The sequence below is a fragment of the Lissotriton helveticus genome, chromosome 7 (assembly GCF_964261635.1).
Source record: "Lissotriton helveticus chromosome 7, aLisHel1.1, whole genome shotgun sequence".
NCBI lineage: Eukaryota > Metazoa > Chordata > Amphibia > Caudata > Salamandridae > Lissotriton > Lissotriton helveticus.
This window is the reverse complement of record NC_136068.1, coordinates 627,495,472-627,516,664: the sequence shown is the minus strand read 5'-3', so window position 1 is coordinate 627,516,664 and position 21,193 is coordinate 627,495,472. Positions and strand designations below refer to the sequence as shown.

Sequence of the window (21,193 nt, the reverse complement as noted above, 5' to 3'; positions counted from 1 at the left end):
TCTGTACAAGCAGAGAGTTGTTCCAGAAGGATGGATGAAAGGCCTTCAGTGCCAAGTGAACAGCTCAGAGTTCCAGGAAAGTGATGTGGTACGTGCACTCCATCGGGGACCACGTTCCTTGAATCTGTAAGTCTCCGGATTGCGCCCCCCAGCCGTGGAGAGACGCATCCGTCACGATAGTCTGTGAGGGAATGTCCTTGTGAAAGGGAACCCCTCTGAGGAGATTCTCCGCTGAACACCACCACTTCAGAGACTGAAGAGCATGCAGAGACAGTCATATCTTGTCGTCCCAAGACCCTTTCCTCTAATCCCACTGATCCTCCAAGCACTCCTGCAATGGTCTCATGTGCAGCCGTGCGTGTGGCGTGAGCAAGATACAAGAGGCCATCGACCCCAGTAGTGAAGACACCGTCCTCACTGTTGTAAATGGAGCGGTCATAAGAGCCTGAGCCTTCCGAAGGAGCGAAAATCGTCTCTTCTCCGAAGGAGACACGCTTGCTGACAGCGTATTGATGGAGGCTCCCAAGTACTGTATGCACTGGACCGGAGTCGGGACAGACTTGAACATGTTGATGTGCAACCCCATCTTGTTCAAGAGAACGCACGCCTTCTGGAAGTGCGCTTGAGCTTCCGAGAAGGAGGAGGCCTTGATCAACCAATCGTCCAGGTATGGGTAGACAAACACCTTGTTCTTCCTCAGGTGTGCAACTACCACTGCCATGCACTTCGAGAATGTTCTGGGCGCAGACTTCAGCCCGAATGGCAGCACTGTGTACTGATAATGATTGGAGCCGACTTGGAATCGCAGGAACTTCCTGTGTTTGTGTGCAATGGGCACATGAAAGTACGCATCCTGTAGGTCTATAGCACATAGCCAGTCTCCCTGTTGCAGCCGAGGATAAATCTGATGCAACTACAGCATGCGAAATTTCTCTCTGCGAATCCACTTGTTTGCTTGCCGCAAATCCAGAATGGGCCTGAACTCGTTCTTGTCCTTCTTGCGAACCAGAAAGAACCGGGAGTACAGACCTCTTCCCCTTTGAGACAGAGGTACGTCTTCTATCGCCCTTTTCCTTAACAGTGTATCGGCCTCCGCCTGGAGCTCGCGCAGCTGAAACTGCAAGCTGACCGGTGGAATTGCTGGAGGCGGGCTAGTGAACCGAAGACTGTATCCATTGCAAACAATATTCAGCACCCACTTGTCCCGAGTAATTTTTCTCCAATCTGCCAGAAAAAATTTAACGCTTCCCCCCACCGGAGTGGGTAACGGATGCAGGGGAAGTAACCGCTCAGGGCCTAGACCCAGCCGGGCCTTTGTTCGCCGCTGCGGACTGCTGTCCGCCTCTGCCCTTCTGGCGCTTCTGGAAGGGTCTCCGGAACTGCTGCTGCTGTTGGTGCTGCTGCCCCGAAGACTGCCCTCGCCCTCTGCCTTGTGCCCCGAACAGTCTCTGGAACGGGCGGTAGGTCTTCTCCTTGGGCTTCTCCAACCCGACAGCCGTCAGGGTCTCGGCCTCCGCTTTCATGCGGGCCATCTCGTCGTCCGCATGCTTGCCAAACAGAGTTTCCCCCGAGAAAGGCAGGTTGGCCACCCGTTGTTGAGCTTCTGGCTTGAGAGATGTAAGGCGAAGCCAGGCGTGGCGCCGTTGATTGACACCACGGCAGTACCCATGCGCCGCCAGAAGAGACCCATCAGCAGCCGCGCTGATGAGTTGGTTCGACACCAATAACCCCTCATTCAGAATCTCCTGAAAGTCCTCTTTCTTCTCTCGAGGAAGGAGCTCAGCAAATTGCTGGAGGGACTCCTATAGGGTTCGATCGTATCCTCTAGCAAAGCCGCGGCACTTGCAGCCTTCATTGCAGTAGACGCCGTCCCACAGACTTTCCTGCCCGCCGAATCTAACCAGCGGCTCTCCTTATCAGGAGGTACTGTAGATGACGGGGTGGTGGCATGCTGCTTCCTAGCCGCCGTCACTATGACAGAGTCTGGTGTCGGATCCATCCTGAGAAAAGCCGGGTCAGAATTCCGGCGCCCTGTACTTCTTGAGGAGTCTGGAGGGAGCTGCCTTCGTCACCGCCGGAGTGAGAAACAACTCCTTGGCGGGCTCTACAAATCCCGGTACTAGCGGCAGCAACGGTTGAGACAGGTGCTTTTTATGTAGTGTCTCGAAAATCACGGACGTCGTGGGCATGGGCACCGTCACCGTGATGCCCAACTTAGCCGCACCCCTCAGTAGAACATCTTGGAATGGGACAATGTCGTCAACTGGCGACACCCTCGTCCCAGGGGATTCCGACAAAGTCGGCGAGTAGTCCCTGGCCCCAGAAGAGTCCGTGTGGGATCTTGATCTGCGCCTCCTGTGGCGTCGCCTCGATCTTGTCGACGACCGGTGACGACTCCGCGATCTCTCCCTCCGGCCGGAGCGAGAGCGTGATCTCCTCGGCTTCGGACGCTCCGCAGGTCTCAAAGGAGTAGGCGACTGCGGCCTGACCGGGAGCCTCGGCTGAGGGGTCCCCTTAGGCGGCGTCGGGTACCGTGGTAGTGAAGCCCTCGGCGGAGCCGTAGGCAGCGGAAGCAGAGGATGAGCACGAGTAGGAATCGGTGGAGGAAGCGGAGGCGGAGTGGGATTCCGCGGAGGAGGTTCCTTGGGCAAGGGAGGGGAAGGCGACCTCGGCTTAGAAGGTGTATATACCTCGGAGTACACCGAGCCCGGCGACTCCCTCTTCTTCTTAGGCGGAGGCGATGGAGAGGCAGTGTCTCCTATTGGCGAACGTCGCGGCGCGCCCCAGCGGACCCAGAGTGACTCCTGGCGCCAGAACTCGTTAGAACGTCGTCCTCTCGAACGCCTTCTCCTGGACGGTGAACGCCTTCTCCTCGACGGCAAACGCCTTCTGGTCGCCGAGCGGCTCCTTGACGTCGAACGCCTGCGAGCCTTCGATGTCCTTCTCGACGTCAAGGATCCCCTCGACGCCGACCTCCTCCTCTTCGCCAACGGCGGTGTCGCCTCAACAGCAAGCGCCGACGCCGGGCCGAACTCTCTCGACGTTGATGACTCGACGACGACCCCGATGACTCAGTCGACGGCGATCTCGACGGCGGCCTAGTCAGTCCCTCGACGTCGAACGTCGACGCCGCTTCGACCCAGAGCCCTGGGGAGACGGGGAACAGACTGCTGTCATCCCTCTCGACGCCGTCGTCGATGCTATCGACGCCGGCGGAGAACCAGGACGTTTGCTGGTCTTCCTGCCCCTGGTGAGCCCCCCCAGAGGCCTCAGCATGGGCAGATAAAGTATGCCCAGACCCACCTTGTGCCTTCAGTCTATCTTCCAGGCCTTGGAGCCTGATCTTCATCCTCTCTCTCAGGGTCCTGGTAGATAAGGTCTGGCAAATGCCACACTCCTCAGGTGAGGGAAGGCAGACGATGCACACCTCATGTGGGTCCGACTTGGCCTTCTTCCTCGGACACTCTGGGCATTTGTCAAACAAAGCAGGCATTTCGACAAATAAAAGAGTGCACAAAGACACACACACACATAAGGAAGAAAACACCAAAGTACTTCAAATGAAAGCACTCAAACACTTGAAAAGTGAAAAAAATCTAAATAAACCCTTGAAAGGGAGAGCTCAATGCTCCAGGGTCCTGCTTGCAGGAGCCGAAAAAAAGAACTGAAAGTAAAAGGGACCTGCTGTGCATTCTGGGATACTGAGAGTGTTCTGGAAAGTTTTCTTAAAGGCACAGTATCCTGTTCTGAGCAACATAATGGCAGCCTGTGGGGCTTGTCTGTCCACTCCTTCCTCTCTATCATTACAGAGGATTTTGCTGGGAAGGGAAAGTTTTTCTCTGTGGAGAAATCTGGACAGGCTGTGCTGTTTGTGGATTTTTGGTGGAATTTCTAGTTGAAGTACTGGACAGTGTAGCCTGTGGATATAGGCCGCATTATCTGTCTTTAAATTCTCTCTTAAGTGTCTGTGCAGGTCTGCATTTTTTGACAACTTAAGAGATTATTTTGGATTGCTCCGGGATCCACGCACATGGGCGGGACTATTCACTAGATTATGACTATACACAGAGATCCCCTGCTACAGAAGGTCCTAGTCACTCCAAATGTGAGCGAAAGCGTAAAAATGAGGGCTCTACTTAATTAAAGGTGGACTCAAAAAAGATAAAGGTTGAAAAACCATCTATTTCAGAGAAGGCGGCTCATAAACATCATCAAAAGTTCTGCCCAGAAGAAGCCTTCCACTTCTTCTTCAGTATATGTAGCTGCTACTTGTCAAAAGCAGTCTCAGTTGATGAAAAAGACTGTTGATGGACCCGTTGTCAAGTACGACATCCAGATCACCCCCCCACTCTTGTTTCTACTCCTATGAAAGTCGACGGCGGTGTTCAAGTCTCCGATGAGGATTACGGTTTCTTTGACAATCACCATAAAATGACTTTCTTCATTGATGGATCACAAAAAACACATTTGAATGCATTAAATTGCACAAAAGTTTCCAGGTCTCACATCTCCAAGTAAAGTATCACCTCTACCTCCATCTCATCTTTTGGATAGAGAGGAGTCAGGTTTGGACCAGCCTACAGAGCGTCACCATTGAAAGTAAAATGTCAGGACACTGATAATGAAGACGAGGATCCTATCCAGGATACATCGAAATATATGGTACGAGACTACTCTTTCACGGCTCGTCATCAGCCACAATGTTATGATTCTATTCAGGACGATTACCTATACGAGACATATGAGGAACTACAGGCGATGCCAAGTTAGTGCCAACTTTTCTGGTCACGGATCTCAGGCATATGCTAAACGACTATTAGAAGCTTTTTTCCGATACTCATGCTCCAGTTCTCTAACTCTGGGGCGCCCTGGAATAAAGGATACATCAATGCTACCTGTTACTCCTTCGTCACCTCAAGTGGAGGAAGAAAGACCAGGCCCTTGTAGTATTACCATCGAGACATTTACACTGAAAGTGATCCCGATGATCAGCCAGAGGAGGGAGAGCTCATTCAAGATCCAGGCATGATTGGTCAGTAATGGAACGATTATATCCCTCCTTCACTGTCGCCATCTCCTTCTCCAGCAAGTTCTCCTCCAGGGGATATCGGAACATTCTACGAGTTATTAGAAAGAGCATCCAAAATATTTAACCTACTGTTTCCTACACCTCAGACTGAATGTTTCCTTTACGATTTTAAGGACTCGACTAGAAAATCAGTACACTCCAGCCCCATAGTTAGTTATATCTGCGAGGAGGGGTTGAAGCTGATGAGGAACCCAGCTTCGGTCACGGCTGTACTGCAGAGAATGGAGAAAAAGTATAAACACCCTGAATCTGCTCCTGTGTGTTTAACTGGACTTCCTCGGCCAGATTCAGTGATGATGCAGGCAGCGCAAAGGCGCTCCAGTAATCTGTCAGCCCCTAGCTCAGCTCCGTCTCATAAGGAAGGAAAAAGGTTGGATAACATGGGGAACAGCCATCACAATGCGGACTTTACTCTGCGTTGCTTTTACATCGCATGCGTTACAATGCATGCGATGTAATGCTGATCCACCTCGTTGTGAGGAAACTGGGGCTTTTCGGTTTCCTCACAACGATGTGCACCGCCGTGAAGCAGGACCCGGGAGCAGAGAGAGCGACGCTGGAACCACGAGGAAAGAGGTAAGGGTGATTGTGCTTGTGGTGGGAGTAGTGTGGGTAGTGGGTGGTCTAGGGTAGTGTTGTAGTGTTTTAGGGTTAGGGGTAGTGTAGGGGTGGGAGTAGTGTAGGTAGTGGGTGGTTTAGAGTAGTGTTGTAGTGTTTTAGGGTTAGGGGTAGTGTAGGGGTGGGAGTAGTGTGGGTAGTGGGTGGTTTAGTGTAGTGTTGTAGTGCTTTAGGGTTAGGGGTAGTGTAGGGGGTGGGAGTAGTGTGGGAAGTGGGTGGTTTAGGGTAGTGTTGTAGTGTCATAGTGCTTTAGGGTTAGGGGTAGTGGAGGGGTGGGAGTAGTGTGGGTAGTGGGTGGTTTAGGGTAGTGTTGTAGTGTTTTAGGGGTAGTGTAGGGGTGGGAGTAGTGGTTTAGGGTAGTGTTGTAGTGTTTGCGTAGTGTAGGGTTTTAGGGTTTGGGGTAGTGTTGTAGTGTTTGCGTAGTGTAGGGTTTTATGGTTTAGGGTAGTGTTGTAGTGGTTTAGGGTTTAGGGTAGTGCAGTGTTTTAGGGTTTAGGGTAGGGTTGTGTAGTGTTTTAGGGACCTGTCGGGAGGGTCGTGCAGGGTAGTGTGGTGTTATTGTAGGGAATGGACTGGGGGTCGGGGGAGGGTTGTGCAGGGGTATTATATTTGTGTTTAGAGTACGGTAGGGTAGAGTCACTTATCTGGTAAACTTTAACCACGAGTATAGCTTTACCATGCAGGCCTTTGCGTTGAATGGCATGCGTCGTAAAGGCATAGTCGTGGCTAAAATTTGCAATGTGATGGCATGTCGTTGTCATTGACATCGCGTAGTAATACCCGCGTTGTAAAGGCATGCGTGGTATTAGTATGCGATGTAATGACATACAACCGATAACTTTGGCTTGCGCTTTGCTGCAATGACCGCTACATCCATTACGGCCTCCAACACCTTAGCTATTCTGGGGCGCTGCGACCACCAGATGTGGTCAGATCTGGATCATCTCTCTGAGAAAAAGAAAAAGGAGGCGAAAGACATTTCGCACAAAGGTGCCCGAGTATCTTCTGAGGTAACAGATACTGCTATGGACTGGTCTTCCATTGCTTTCAGACAAATGGCAGGTGCCGCTGTTCTCCATAGACAGGCCGGGTGGAGGTTACATCTTTCCGCCCTGAGATTCAATTGAAACCCCTGCACATGCCCTTCGACTGGGATAATCTATTTGGAACGCACGCGGATGATGCTTTGCAGGGCATTAAAGTGGATACGGAGATGGCACGTTCCCTAGGCACTTCAACAGAGACGTTACCAGTCCTTTCGTGGAGGAAGGGGAAAAGGTCAATTCTAGCAGGGGTCTTCCTTCCAGTCATACCGATACCTGCCCTATTCTCAACAGGGCTATAGATCACAGTACGTCGGTCAGCAACAGCAGTTTTGAGCTTCCTACATGCCATTGACCCAGTAATCGGCTCGACAACGGCCTTCAGCTTGAGGAAAGTCTCAAGACACCTCCAGGCGTCAGTGACATTTTTCTCCCACCAGCTGTAGGAGAGTAGGGTCTGCAATCCTATGGTCACCCCAGATTTTTGCTTTTTTGTTTCACTGGTTTACGACTTTCCCTGGCTGTGGGTCTGCTAATCAGACCCACAGCCTAGCTGTTCTCTCTCTAAATTGACATCCATGTACTTTAGGTGCATTTACCAATTGGTATTGGGACACCTTATCAGTCCCTGTACAGTGTACCATAGGTACCCAGGGCATAGGTGAACTCAAGGCCTACCAGGGGCTGAAGCATGTAATATGCCACCCCTGGCTGGCCATCTAAACAGACACAACTGGCTGGTAAGACAGCTGGGGCAAGGTGGTGTAATCACCCTTTGCTGTAGATATAGTAACAAAATGGACACATATATTCCTATCAGTCACTCCTATGGGCCTTATCAATCCTGAAGGCAGAGTGCTTGGAATTATGTGAGATGGTGCTCTGGCATGAGCTGAGCCCGTCTGCAGCTTGCGGAACCAAGTCCTAATAGCTGTTCCATGATAACGCTATATCATATACTCTTAAGTGCATTATAATCCTCGCGGTTGAATGCCAACTTTGGTATAGCATTATCAAAACATGTCGAGTAAGGTGTCATACGAATTGGAATACTACCCCCTCGCCAATTCTGGTGACGGGGGTAGCATTCCACCCTTTTAGAGGGACGCGACATGTATGTAACTGTGAACCCCGGTTAAAGTTAAACGAAGCCTCAGCATCACAAAATGGATGCTGCCACCACAGACACAAGTCTGACCTCCTGCTGCTGGGAGTCCTTCCAGCGAGGGAGGCTTGGACAAAGGGTTTCCTGCCTTGGGAGGTGCTAGCACCACCCCAGACAGGATTTTGTGTATTAGGTAGGACAGGCCTGAAAGGAATGAGACATGCCTGGGGCACACAAGGTGCCCTGTGCATACACCGGTTCAAACCAGCTGCTTGGGCACTCCAGCCCCAGCTCTGGCGCGAAACCGGATGAAGGATAGGGGTTGTAACCACCCCCCTTCCTGGTCCCACCCATGGGAGGGACCTAGTCACAGTACAGCCCCCTTTACGAGAATAAAGGTAGGAGCTGGTCCCATTCCAAATTAGATTTATCCTGACAACTTTACAAGAAGAAACTCTGGACTTCGACGTTCTGCTCCACAGAAGACTGAAGAATCTCCCTTGTGGCAAGGAGTGTCCACCCTGCAACTGCAGGCACCATCAAGCGTCCTAGCGGTCCACTTTGTCGTCCTTCCTGCCGGATCCAGACTTCAGAGCCCGACGAGACCCGGACTCCCAGACCTCTCCGACCTCTACCCACATCTGCAGCACAGCTGAGACCCGTGGGTGCGACGAGACACGTGGGACCGGCCATCTTGAAGAGACTGCACTTCGCTTCCAGCACGACTTCAGAGGTATCCTCGAGAAAGTGCTTTGGGGATTGAGAAGCCCCAGCCCCGAGCAGCCCCTGCACCGAAGACCAGCCCTCCAGCATCCACGAGATCTGCGTGGGGCCCTTTTGCTTGGTTGCTGCTCGACGCGTTGTCTGGTCACTTGCCGGCTGGCTAGTGACCTCCTAGACGACGATCCTTGAAACCTTCACTGCTGGTCTGGTTGCTCCAGACTGGCCCTTGCTCCCTTCCAAAAGAGGAGCACCCTGGACCCTCCTGGTCCACTCCAGACGCCGTTTCCACTCACTGCATGGGTTGCCTTTGCCAAGGCCTGTTGACTCCAAATCCGGATCCGACACCGCCGACAGCGAGAGCCTGCGTGGGACAGCTCGTGCCTCCATCTTGGTCGTCGAAGACACCTCCTGGTCCATGTGGCTGCAGAGACAAGCGTCCACTCTTCACCTGATCACGACGACAGCATCTGGTTCCCTCCTGGTTCCACTCCGGTCACTGGCTAGTGACTTTGAACACTGTCCCCTCTGCTTTCAGGTCCTCTTCTTCCTCAATCCACCCGTGGATCGCACCGGACATCTTCCACTTGGTCGCCTGCAGCATCTTTCTTCAAGGCTCCATTGACTTCGACGCGAGAACCCGACACACTTTGACACCTATGCACCCGCAGCCCGTGGGTGAGGTAACAAGAGCATTTCGGTGCTCAAGGGTAGATTAACTCTCCTAGTGTCCAGATTTCCAGTCGTTTTAGTCCTAGATAGTAACGACTGTCCGTACTTACCGTTTTCGTAAACTGTACTGTCCATTGACTTTGTTCCGCATCTCGCGTGTGAGTTCACACTCTGCACACGCGTCCCATGGGCCTCCTATTACTTACCTGAGGTTAGGATAGTGTAGTCCCAGCGAACCTACAGCCTCTGGACAGCTCCATTCCTTCTATCGATTTCCTTATACCATTTACTTAGTATATGGTTTGTCGTGCCCCTAGGGCACCATGTTAATTTTGTGCAACTTATCATATTTTTCCTAAGAGATTGTCATGTGCTTAGCCCTCTGACCTCATAAAGAGTTCAGAGGTGTTTTGTTATTAATAAATATACTGTTTATTTTCATAACAACCTGTGTGGTGTCCTTTCATCTGGTATTCAAGGGGTTACATGTGGTAAAACAGCTAGCTTCACATGCCAAAAGAGTTTAGCCTAAGACTGCTTTGTCCATGCTACCATTAGGATAGCTGGTCTATAAGGTTGACTTACAACCAATCACCATAAGGGTTGTTTGGACTGATACAAGGTGATCACTAGAACTAGTGAGCATCATATATCAGGCCAACTTCTCACAACAGCCACCTCTTATCATCATTAGCCTCAGGGAATCCATCATCTGTCCCCATTTTCCATCAATGGAACACCATCACAAAGGACAAATGGGTATTGGACATTATTCACTGAGGTCACACCCTAGATGTTGTCCAAAAGCCTCCTTGTCGCCCACCTTCCAAGAGGCCACATCAACATCTTACTCTCTAAACAAGAGGTTTTGACTCTTTTATTGAAGGAGGCAATAGAAGAAGTTCCTATCCGGCAACTCAGAAAAGATTTTTACTCTAATTTCTTCGTCATAAAGAAGAAATGTGAAAAAATGGAGACAAGTCATGGGTATCAGACGACTAAACTAATTTATCAGAATGCTCTTGTTGCAAGGGATTATTTTATTGATAAACAAAGGGGACTTTATGATGTCTCTCAATCTCTTCGATGCATTTTTTCACATTCCAATTCATGTCAAACATAGTCAGTTCCTGAGGTTCGAGGTGGCAAGGTCCTCCCCTTTTGTCCTTCGTTCAGCCCCTAGGGTATTCACAAAGTGAATGGCACCGGTAGCGGCTTTTCTGAAAAGGCAAGGATACCAGGTCTTTCCTTACCTGGACGTTTTGCTAGTGAAAGGGTCCACGTTCCACTCTGCAAAAGAATCTACTTTGGCTTGTTGGCGGCTCTTCAAATCTCTAGGGCTGCAACTCAACGTAGAAAAGTAATTTCTCAACCCAAGTCAAACGCGGGAATTTCTTGGAGCAGTCTTGGACACCAAGGTAGCGAAGGCATATCCCACACATCAGAACATAGACATAAGATAATTACAGATGGCGGCTCAACTTCGAGCAAAAAAAAATCTGCTTCAATAAGAATGTACAAATCTATGCTGGGAATGCTATCTTAATGCATCCCATTGATTCCAAATTGTCACTTACATATGCGGCCGCTTTAGTAAGAGCTGGACGTCCAGTGGATTCAGGCTCACAGCTTGTCATTTTCATCACAGAGGCAATGAAGAAGGCTCCGTCATGGTGGGGAAAAGAGCTCAATATTTTGGGAAGCACATCTCCAAGACTTGAAGATTCCTGGAAAATAGTCTGCCCAGGAAGTACAGATGCATATAAATCTTCTAGAATTGAGGGCAGTGTTTCTTGGGCTGCAAGCATTCCTCCCCAGAATTCGAGGCTCTTCTGTTCTGGTAAGAACAGACAACACCACAACTATGTTCTACCTAGCCAAGCAAGTGGGTACCAGATCTCACACGCTGTTGGTTCAGGCACAAGAGATCTGGAGGAGGCTGTTAAAGCACAATATAACTCTGGAAGTAGAGCATGTCCCGTGCATAGCAGGACAGGCAGCCAGTGCAACAAATGGAAACTGAATCAGGTGCAGCTGGAACAAGTATTCAAGGTGTGGGGCACTCCAAACTTAGATCTTTTTGCGACTCAGACCAACAAAAAGTGTGTATGGTTTTCCAGCAGATTTCCTCAGAAAAAATCTTGGAGGAACGCTCTCACATGCAGTGGACAGAAATGTTTGTTTATGCGTTTCCACCAATTCCTCAAATCCCAAGAGTAATATGCAAAACGAAGAAAGAGCCATGCCATCTCATTCTGGTAGCCTCAGCATGGCCAAGGCAGTTTTGTTATTCGCAGCTCCTAATACTGTCAATCTCTCCATACATTCGCTTTTGGCTGTTGAACAATCTATCCATGAACAACGATCAGACACTGCACCAGCAAATAAATTCCTTGAGTTTATCGGCATGGAACCTCGCCACTACGTGTTTGGAGCTTCAAATAATCCAGCAGAATGTAAATCAGTTCAATAGTATTTAAGGGTTGTTACCACAAATAAGGCTTATGCAACCAATTTGAAGAGATTCTGCAATTGATGCATTAAGAAGGGCCTGCATCCTTTACATTCTCCAACAGAAGAGTTGTTACCATATCTCCTTCTTCTGGCAAAGTCCAGATTAACTCACTCATCCATCAAGGTCAACCAGGCAGCGATTTCCAGTCTTCGTACGAAGTCAAGGGAACTTTCTCTTTGGTCTACAAGGCTAGTAAGAGTTCATGAGAAGCCTTTTTCAGGGCTTTCCCACCTACAAAACGTCCTGCAGTGGCTTGACAGTTAAATGTGGTTCTCACTCGACTCATGAAGCCACCTTTTGAGCTGATCCATAAAGCAGAAATGAAATATCTCTCATTGAAAACAGCGCTCTTGTTGGCCCTCACATCGGCCAGGAGAGTCAGTGAAATTTAGGCTGTGACAGTTTCAGAAACATTTCTACAGTTTAAGGAAGACAAGGTGGTGTTAACCTCTTGGATGCTATGGGAATTCCCCTGCTGTGCTGGGATTTCGCGATCCTCGCACATTCATGACGAGCTGGGCTCGTCATGAGGGTAGCAGGAGGCTACTGCATGACGAGCCCAGCTCGTCATGAGCGTCGAAGGGGTTAAGAACAAACCCACGCTTTATACCTAAAGTTCCAACTTCATTTCACCTAAATGAACCTATATTCTTGGCAACATACTTTAAAAACCCTTTGTCTCCTGCTGAAAGGGATGTGCACTCTCTGGACATAAAATGTTGCTTAAAGTTATACATTCATAGAATCAAGAATTTCCGAAAGACGGAACAGCTTATCTCTTTTGCGCCCCCAAGAATAGGATACGATATCTCAAGGAGCAGTATTGTTTGATGGATATCGTCAGCTATCTCTTTTAGCCACGAAAAAGCTGGAATACACTTTCCACAAATGTTGCAGCACACTCCACAAGAAAGATGGCAACTTCTACAGCCCTAGTTGCTGGATTGTGGTTTCCGGATATCTGCAGAGGAGCAACATGGTCAAATGTGCATACATTAACCGAGCACTACTGCTTGGACTCGACATGGAAGAAGGATGCAGCAGTAGGACAGGCAGTCTTCAGACATCTGTTTCTGTAAGGTAAAGCTTCTTTCTTACATTTATTCTCTATAATACTAGTTCAGAGAGATTGTAATGATATATTTTCAAAATTGATTCTATATTGTAAAATGTTTTACAGAATTTGTTTTTCCTTAAAAATGTGTGTCTCGTTAAGTGTCTTCGCCTAATCGCTTTAATTTGAACATTATTACTGCTAGCTAATCTGATTGAAGCATGTGAATCTATAAAAGATTCAATACTGGAGAAAAAACAAGTTGCATACCTGTACACTGTGGTTCTCCACTATTGAAATCTTTTATAGATTCACCTGCGGTCCGCCCACCTCTCCGCTTAGGCTTGCCATATTATGCCTCATACAACTATTCTCTCAGTCACACTTGTGCTCAAAATCTGGGGTATGGTGGCTCTGCAGGGGAGACGGGGGTCTGAGGCTTTTTTCTAACTGGTTGAAGTTTGGTTCTATTCTAATTATGTGGATTGGTTTACAAGTGTACTATCTTTCTCAATGCTTTCTAATGTACTTCTAGTAGTACTTCTTAATTAAGTATTGTGGGACTCCCACCATGACGATGGGCAAGATTCAAGCATGAGAATCTATGAAACATTTCAATACTGGAGAACCACAGAGTACAGCTAAGTAACTTTGTTCTAACACCCATAGCCCACAGGAGGCCTCTTCGCACAGACACCATGACATCTGCATACCATTGCGCCTATACTACTAGCCTGTGCTCACTATGCCTTCTTCAAAACCCTGCATCATTACCTCCCCATTTTGCAATCTTAGTCCTCCTGCCCTCTTCATGGCCTTCGTACCTGTTTAGTGGCGCCTAACTTCTTCTGCAGATGGTCTATCTGCTCCTCTGCTACCTTGATCTTGCGCAGTGCATCCTCATCTGCCATCTTTTTGCTCTCTCGCTTCTCCTTCTCCTCCAAGTCACGTATTCTCGATCGCAGCTCTTCTACCTATGGAAAGGTGGAAGAAAGAAATGCCTTAAATTCATAAGCTAGCAACATTGATGATGAGAACCTTTTTTCAATTTTACACTATGTGCCTGTTTTGTTTTAATGTGGACATAGTCGATTCTTGTTAATGTAAATGACTGCATCAATGATACTGGGTAGAGCCCTGCAGCTTTTGGGGTACAAAAGGGGGTGGTGATGGACGGAGCATCTGAACCAATCAAACACTCACACCCAGTCAAAAGATCTGGGTTTGACCCATCACCGTTCTTTAGCCCACTCTGCCACCCCAGTTCAGACATGGCTATATGCAAATCAGTCTGACCCTGTGCCTCATGGGAACAGTCCAGCCCGAACTGCCAAGCCATGCCTTCCTTGGACCGGAAACAAGCTTCCGAGGACAGGTTTCTGGCATTACAGCCGTCTTCAGCCTGGCTTGCTTGAATCCAGTGGCAAAGTGAGCAAGGGACTCGCGTCTGAGCATACCCTGCCACACTTATGGCGGCCAAAAGCGGTACAAAAGGGGGTGGTGATGGACGGAGCATCTGAACCAATCAAACACTCACATCCAGTCAAAAGATCTGGGTTTGACCCATCACCGTTCTTTAACCCACTCTGCCACCCCAGTTCAGACATGGCTATATGCAAATCAGTCTGACCCTGTGCCTCATGGGAACAGTCCAGCCCGAACTGCCAAGCCATGCCTTCCCTGGACCGGAAACAAGCTTCCGAGGCAGTTCGGGCTGGACTGTTCCCATGAGGCACAGGGTCAGACTGATTTGCATATATGGCCATGTCTGAACAGGGGTGGCAGAGTGGGCTAAAGAACGGTGATGAATTAAACCCAGATCAGTTGACTGGGGGTGAGTGCTTGTATTGTCAATGCGCCGTCCATCATTTTCTTTGGTTTTTCTCTGCAGCTTTTGGCTCAGTAAACACAAATCCAGGTAACAGGGAAACCTCAGTATGGGCTGTACTGTGCATGTCATGGCAAAATACAAACACACAGGGGAAGTAGAGGCTGTAGTCAAGGGAAAAGTAAAAATTTGCAGCAAAACTAACCAAACGTTGCAGATCACAAGGGGCTGCTACACTGTACACAGTAAAATAAACACTGTATACAGAGAACATGCAGAGAGGCAAGAAGAACGCAGTGGAAACAAATGCAACAATTTTATTTAGAAGGCGTATCTTCGTTACCACTGTGCTCTGAATACTACATTCTGTTATAGAGCGGAGTTAACTTTGAGCTAAACTTACAGTAGAGTTTGTGCAACTTGTGGATCCAATACTCTTTAATTTCTCTCCTTTCTCTTAACGTCCGACCACTTCCCTTATAAAGGTCAACTTTAGTCACTTAGGAGTAAGACAAGTTCGAGGGGGGTTGCCCTTTACATCGGGTCGGGGCAACATTCGATGTCACAGCTCTGACAGGACACAACTCATCTTTGTCTGAGTTTATCTGATCAAGGATAACATGAGTGGACATAGGAAACTTGTTCGGACAGGGCTGAGGCGCAGCAACCAAAAGGAACTGTCATCGCTCACAGGAGTGACAGGGTCTGAATTTACGGCGAGACAGACGCCTGTGCCAAAGTGCAACCATGTATTTACCCTAGCACATGGAGTGTCTGTATTGACTTGCGCATTGTGTGGTATTTTGACTTTTTAATTTAGTGTTCAAATTTAATCTGTATTATGGCAATGCATATAAATTGTTGAGAACAAAATGTATAGCTATTATTGCCACAGATTGTATACAACCTATACTCTGAGACACTGCTGTCCATCTCTAAGGTATCTAGGCTGGAGTTACAGCACATGCTAAGGATGTTTTACCGGAGAGGCTGATAGGGATTGTGTGAGTGGGACAGTGGCTAAACAACTGACCCACTGTGTCTGGAGTCAGCATTCAGGCAGCGGTGTTTGGGGGAAACTTAGGAACTGATCTTCAGCTGAGTTCATTGTGTAGAGTTTCCCTCAGAAGATCCTACTGCTGCAATGGGATCTTACCTACCCTAAACAGGGCTGCTGGCCTCCTGATGGAATGTGAGAACACATAAGTCTAACCTGCTTTAGGATTGATACTAAGTAGCTAAATCTGTACAAATATCTAAATAATTGACAGTTTCTTAATTTCTCTAATCTCTTTGGTTTTGTCAAGATCGTACCTTGGCTCCTTTTTCACACCTAGGATGTAAAGAGATTTCTGCGTACCACAGAAAGTTTCGGGAAGAACTATGAAAACAAATGATTTATATATATGTCGGAAATGTATTTCGAAAGAACGGAAGGATGAGTTTTCATGAGTTATTTTTAAAGGGGCCAACAGGGGGTATATTAAAAAAAAAAAGTTTATGCCAGTCCTGCATCACTAACAATCCCCAACAATAGATATTCTAGTATGTCTGTTTAATAATGTCATCTAGCGGTTTTGAGATCTATATTGACATCATTAACTGTGTGACCTCTTTAAAGAATGCATTAGATGGCTCAAGAGAACCAAGGGACTGTGTTTTGCTCACCATTTCTTATGGCAAGCAGTGACTTCAGGCACAGAATCAGTTCCAATTGAATGCACAGGAAGTTCTAGTAGAAAGAGGATTCACTTCCTTAAGGATGTTCATGCAGTTATTTTGTGAGCTCAGGTTTTCGTACTGTACGTAAACACAAGATGATGGATGGAGTGCTGAAACTTTTCAACCACTTGCCCCCAGTCAAAAGATTTGCTTTTAATCCATCGTTCTTTTGCTCACTATGCCACCCCAGTCTGGACTCAGCCATATGCAAATCAGTCGACCCTGTTCCTCATGGAAACAGCCCAGCCTGAATTGGCAGGGCAGGCCTTCCCTGGACCGGAAACAAGCCTCCTGGGACTGGTTTCAAGCCATCACCCCTCATCAGCCAGGCTGGCTTGAATTGAGTGGCATAGCGCGCAAAGGACCCATGACTGGCCATACCCATGGTCACTTAGGGCAAACATAGCAAGCACAACAGGATGATGGACAGAGTGCTGAAACTTTTCAGCCACTCGTCCCCAATCAGGGTGGACCAGGCTTGGCAGTTCGGAAAGGACTGTTCCCATGAGGAGCAGGGTCAAGACTGATTTGCATACGGCTGGGTCCAAACTCTGGTTGCGTGGTGATCAAAAAAACAATGGATTACACCCAGATCTTTGTGACTGGGTGTGAATGTTTACATTGTTCAGTCCATCATTTGTTCCTTTTGTTGCCCTAAGTGGGAAGGGTATGCCCATATGTGGGTCCCGTGCTCACTGCGCCATGGGATTCAAGCTAGCCTTAACCTAGCTGATATGGGGTGATGCCCTGAAACAGGTCACAGGAAGCTGGTTTCCAGACCAGGGAAGACCTGGCTTGGAAGTTTGGGCTGGACTGTTGCCATGAGGAGCAGGGTCAAGACTGATTTGCATATGGCAAGGTCCAAACTCGGGTGGAGTGGTGAGCTAAAGAACAATGGATTAAACCCAGATCTTTGTGACTGGGGGCGAATGTTTGCATTGTTTGGCATTCCGTCCATCATTTGTTCCTTTTACTTTTGTTGCCGTACTGTAAGGAGTCGGGCGGTCTAATTTAGTCCTGCATGGACTGAAGCTTCCTTTGTGGTCGAGGTGCATTCTGTATGATATTTAACATCCAACTGTCTTTTGTTTTTGTGTCACTACAGGAGATGGCGGAAAATACTTCCCTTCTCTGAAAAGCTGAGCTGTTATGGCAGTTTGAAGTCATTGGTTTGGTGGAAAACCCTTTCAAGAAACTCTAAACCTAAATGTAAAACTTTACTATTATTGACCCAAACTTTTTCTGAGGCGTCACTACCTTCTGGAACTTCCTCCCATCGGACTTTAGAACCAAATCCATGCTCATATTATTCAGAAACTTCTAAAAAACTCAGAGAGCACAAGTCATTTTATACATTTTTCAGATTAACCTGGAAACATTCATCATCTGTATCTCTTTAATCTCTAAAACGATTTTACACCTCATAATGGTGTTACAGCTAAGGCGGCAGATTAGACAAACTTTACGCTTATCCTTTTAGGACTTTTCCCCACTAAACAAGGGCATCTGTGAAAAGAAACCAGACTCATACCAAAGAAGTCAGATGAGTGAAATACCTCAAACATCCCAGGAGCAAAAAAGTGCTTACCTTTAGAAATACTTGAAAACCAAGAATGAATTCTAGGACATCGAGTGAAACGAGCAGTAAAAAATTAAGTACTGACTACCTCTGCATGGTATGGTAAGACGTGGCAACTTTATCATTCCTTAAAGTGGCAACAGCAGTTTTCAAACTACTAACACTTTAGTGCATCTGGATTGTGAGAAAGTGCCCTCTTTCTGCATGGATGCCCCCACTTTTTGCTGAATTGCTGATGTACTTTGACTGAGTGTGCCAGGGCCTATGTTCTTTCCCTAAAACTGCATTGAAGCCTAAACCCAATTAAGCCTAAACCCAATTGGCATCTCAGGCCACAGGTCAGCTCCTGGTAAATGGTACCACAGGTACCCAGGGCACTGTGACCAGGGAAGGCCTCTAAGGGCTGCAGCACTTATTGTGCCACTCTTAGAGGTCCTGTACCACTACACTCACACACTGCCCTGCAGGCTGCGTGCTTTGGTGCAGAACAAAGTGAAGAGTCGACATGACGCACATCTCTGTGTGCCATGCCTACAACCCACTGCCCTGGCATAGGTCGGTCACCCCTCTAGCTGGGTGCACTATACCAGTGGTGAGGGTAAAGGTGCATGAGCCCTGTACCGACATTGTAAGTGCAGTGCTGCCATTAAGAGTATATTGTGCTGGGAGTTTGTCATAACGAACTCCACAGCACCAAATGGCTACATTGAAAATTGAGACGTTTGGTATCAAACTTCTCAGCACTTTAACCCCACACTGATGACAGTGTCGGATTTAATGAAAAATGCACACAGAGGGCATCTTAGAGATGCCCCCTGAAAACTAACCTACCACTATTGCCAAGGCTGAGTGGCCACCACCAGACATTGTAGGAGAGTGGGGTCTGCAATCCTATGGTCACCCCAGATTTTTGCTTTTTGCTTCATTGGTTTACAACTTTCCCTGCCTGTGGGCCTGCTAATCAGACCCACAGCCTAGCTGTTCTCTCTCTAAATTGACAACCATGTACTTTAGGTGCATTTACCAATTGGTACTGGGCCACCTTATCAGTCCCTGTACAGTGTACCTTAGGTGCCCAGGGCATAGGTGTACCCAGGGCCTACCAGGGGCTGAAGCATGTATTATGCCACCCCCAGGCTGGCCATCTAAAACTGACACAACTGGCTGCACGACAGCGGGGGCAAGGTGGTGTAATCACCCTTTGCTATAGATATAGTATACCTATATCTAACCCTGAAATGGACACATATCCTCCTATCAGTCACTCCTATGGCAGGCCTTAACAATCCTGAAAGCAGAGTGCTTGGAATTATGTGAGATGGTTATGAGAAGTTGGCCTGATATATAGTGCTCACTATTCTAGTGATCACTTTGTATCATACCAAACAACCCTTATTGATGATTGGTTGTAAGTCAACCTTATTAGACCAGCTATCCTAGTAGCATGGACACGAGCAGTCTTCAGGCTAAACTCTGGAGGACGTGTTAAGCCAGCTGTTTTACCACCACATATACCCCTTGAACACCAAGTGAAAGGACACCACACAAGTTGTTATAAAAATATAGGATATTTATTAATAACAGTTCTACCCTGAACTCTTTTTGAGTCAGAGAGCTAAGCACAATACAAACTCTTATGAAAATACTTCAAGTTGCACAATTTACATAAATGCCCGAGGGGCACGAAAAACCATGTACACAAAAAGTGGAATGCGAAATACTAGCAGGTAAGTAACAAGATCCAGAGGCTTCAGGATCGCTAGGACTACACTACTGAACCCTAAGGTTAGGAGCAGGAGGCCTAGGGAGATCGGGTGCAGAGTGTGCACTCTCACGCGGGATGCGGGAAGAAGTCTATGGATGCTAGCGTTTCTAAAGTTACTGTTTCCGGACGAATCCGACTAGGTAGACTGAAAACGACAAAGGATCTGGACACTTGGATAGTGAACCTGTGCTGGAGTACCGAAATACTCGAATTACCTAGCCCAGGGGCCGCGGCTGCATAGGGTTCAAAAGACGTTGGGAATCCTCATTGAAGTCTATGGAGCCTGAGCCCGTCTGCAGCTTGCGGAACCAAGTCCTAATAGCTGTTCCATGATAACGCTATACCATATACTCTTAAGTGCATTATCAACCTCGCGGTTGAATGCTAACTCTGGTATAACATTATCATAACATGTCGAGTAAGGTGTCATACGAATTGGAATACTACTCCTACATAACCCCCCCCCAAACTTAGGGACATTAAAATAACCTTGGCCAGGTGAGTCTTCATGCTCTAAGTGGAAGTACCTGGAGAGACCATCTGCATTACCATGGTCAGTTCCTGGGCGGTGCTCCACTGTAAAGTCCATCCCCTGTAGGGAAATGGACCACCTAAGAAGTTTGGGGTTTTCACCCTTCATTTGATTTAGCCATAAGAGGGGCTTATGGTCGGTCTGAACATTGAAGTGGGTACCAAACAAGTATGGCCTCAACTTCTTCAGGGCCCAAACCACAGCAAAGGCCTCCCTCTCAATAGCTGACCAACGTTTCTCTCTAGGGGTCAGCCTTCTACTTATAAAAGCAATGGGCTGGTCATGACCATCAATATTCAGCTGAGATAGAACAGCTCCCACACCCAACTCAGAAGCATCTGTTTGGACAATGAAAGGTTTGGAGTAGTCTGGACTCTTGAGAATAGGTGCAGTGCACATGGCCTGCTTTAGGTCATCGAATGCCTTCTGACAGCTAACTGTCCACTGAACTTTCTTTGGCATTTTCTTACTTGTCAGGTCATTAAGTGGAGTCACAATGGTTCCATAATTTCTGACAAATTTCCTGTAATAACCAGACAGGCCCAAGAAAGCTCTGACCTGTGTCTGGGTGGTTGGAGGAGCCCAGTCCTTTATGGCCTGTGTCTTGCTCTCCAGAGGTTGAACTTGGCCTCCACCTACAAGGTGGCCCAAGTATACAACTTGACTCTGCCCTATCTGGCACTTAGTAGCCTTGATAGTGAGGCCTGCCTTTTGCAGGGCCTCCAAAACTTTCCTCAGGTGGATCAGGTGATCCTCCCAGGTGGAGCTAAAGACAGCAATATCATCTAGATATGCTGCACAAAAGTCATCCAACCCAGTGAGAACTTGGTTCACCAACCTTTGAAAAGTGGCAGGGGCATTTTTCAAACCAAAGGGCATCACCACAAATTGGTAATGACCTCCTGGGGTAGAAAATGCTGTCTTGGCTTTGGCTTCCTCAGCTAACCTGAT

At 47.9% G+C, this 21,193-nt stretch overlaps 1 protein-coding gene across 2 annotated transcripts in view; it reads right to left on the bottom strand.

The window, feature by feature from the left end:
- RNF40 (ring finger protein 40) overlaps positions 1–21,193 on the bottom strand; it is a 212,162-nt gene that overhangs the window by 84,204 nt on the left and 106,765 nt on the right. For both annotated transcript variants that reach the window (XM_078652854.1, XM_078652855.1), the window contains exon 15: positions 13,641–13,790. In XM_078652854.1, the coding sequence (XP_078508980.1) occupies positions 13,641–13,790 (150 nt within the window). The remainder of the gene's footprint in view (positions 1–13,640; positions 13,791–21,193) is intronic.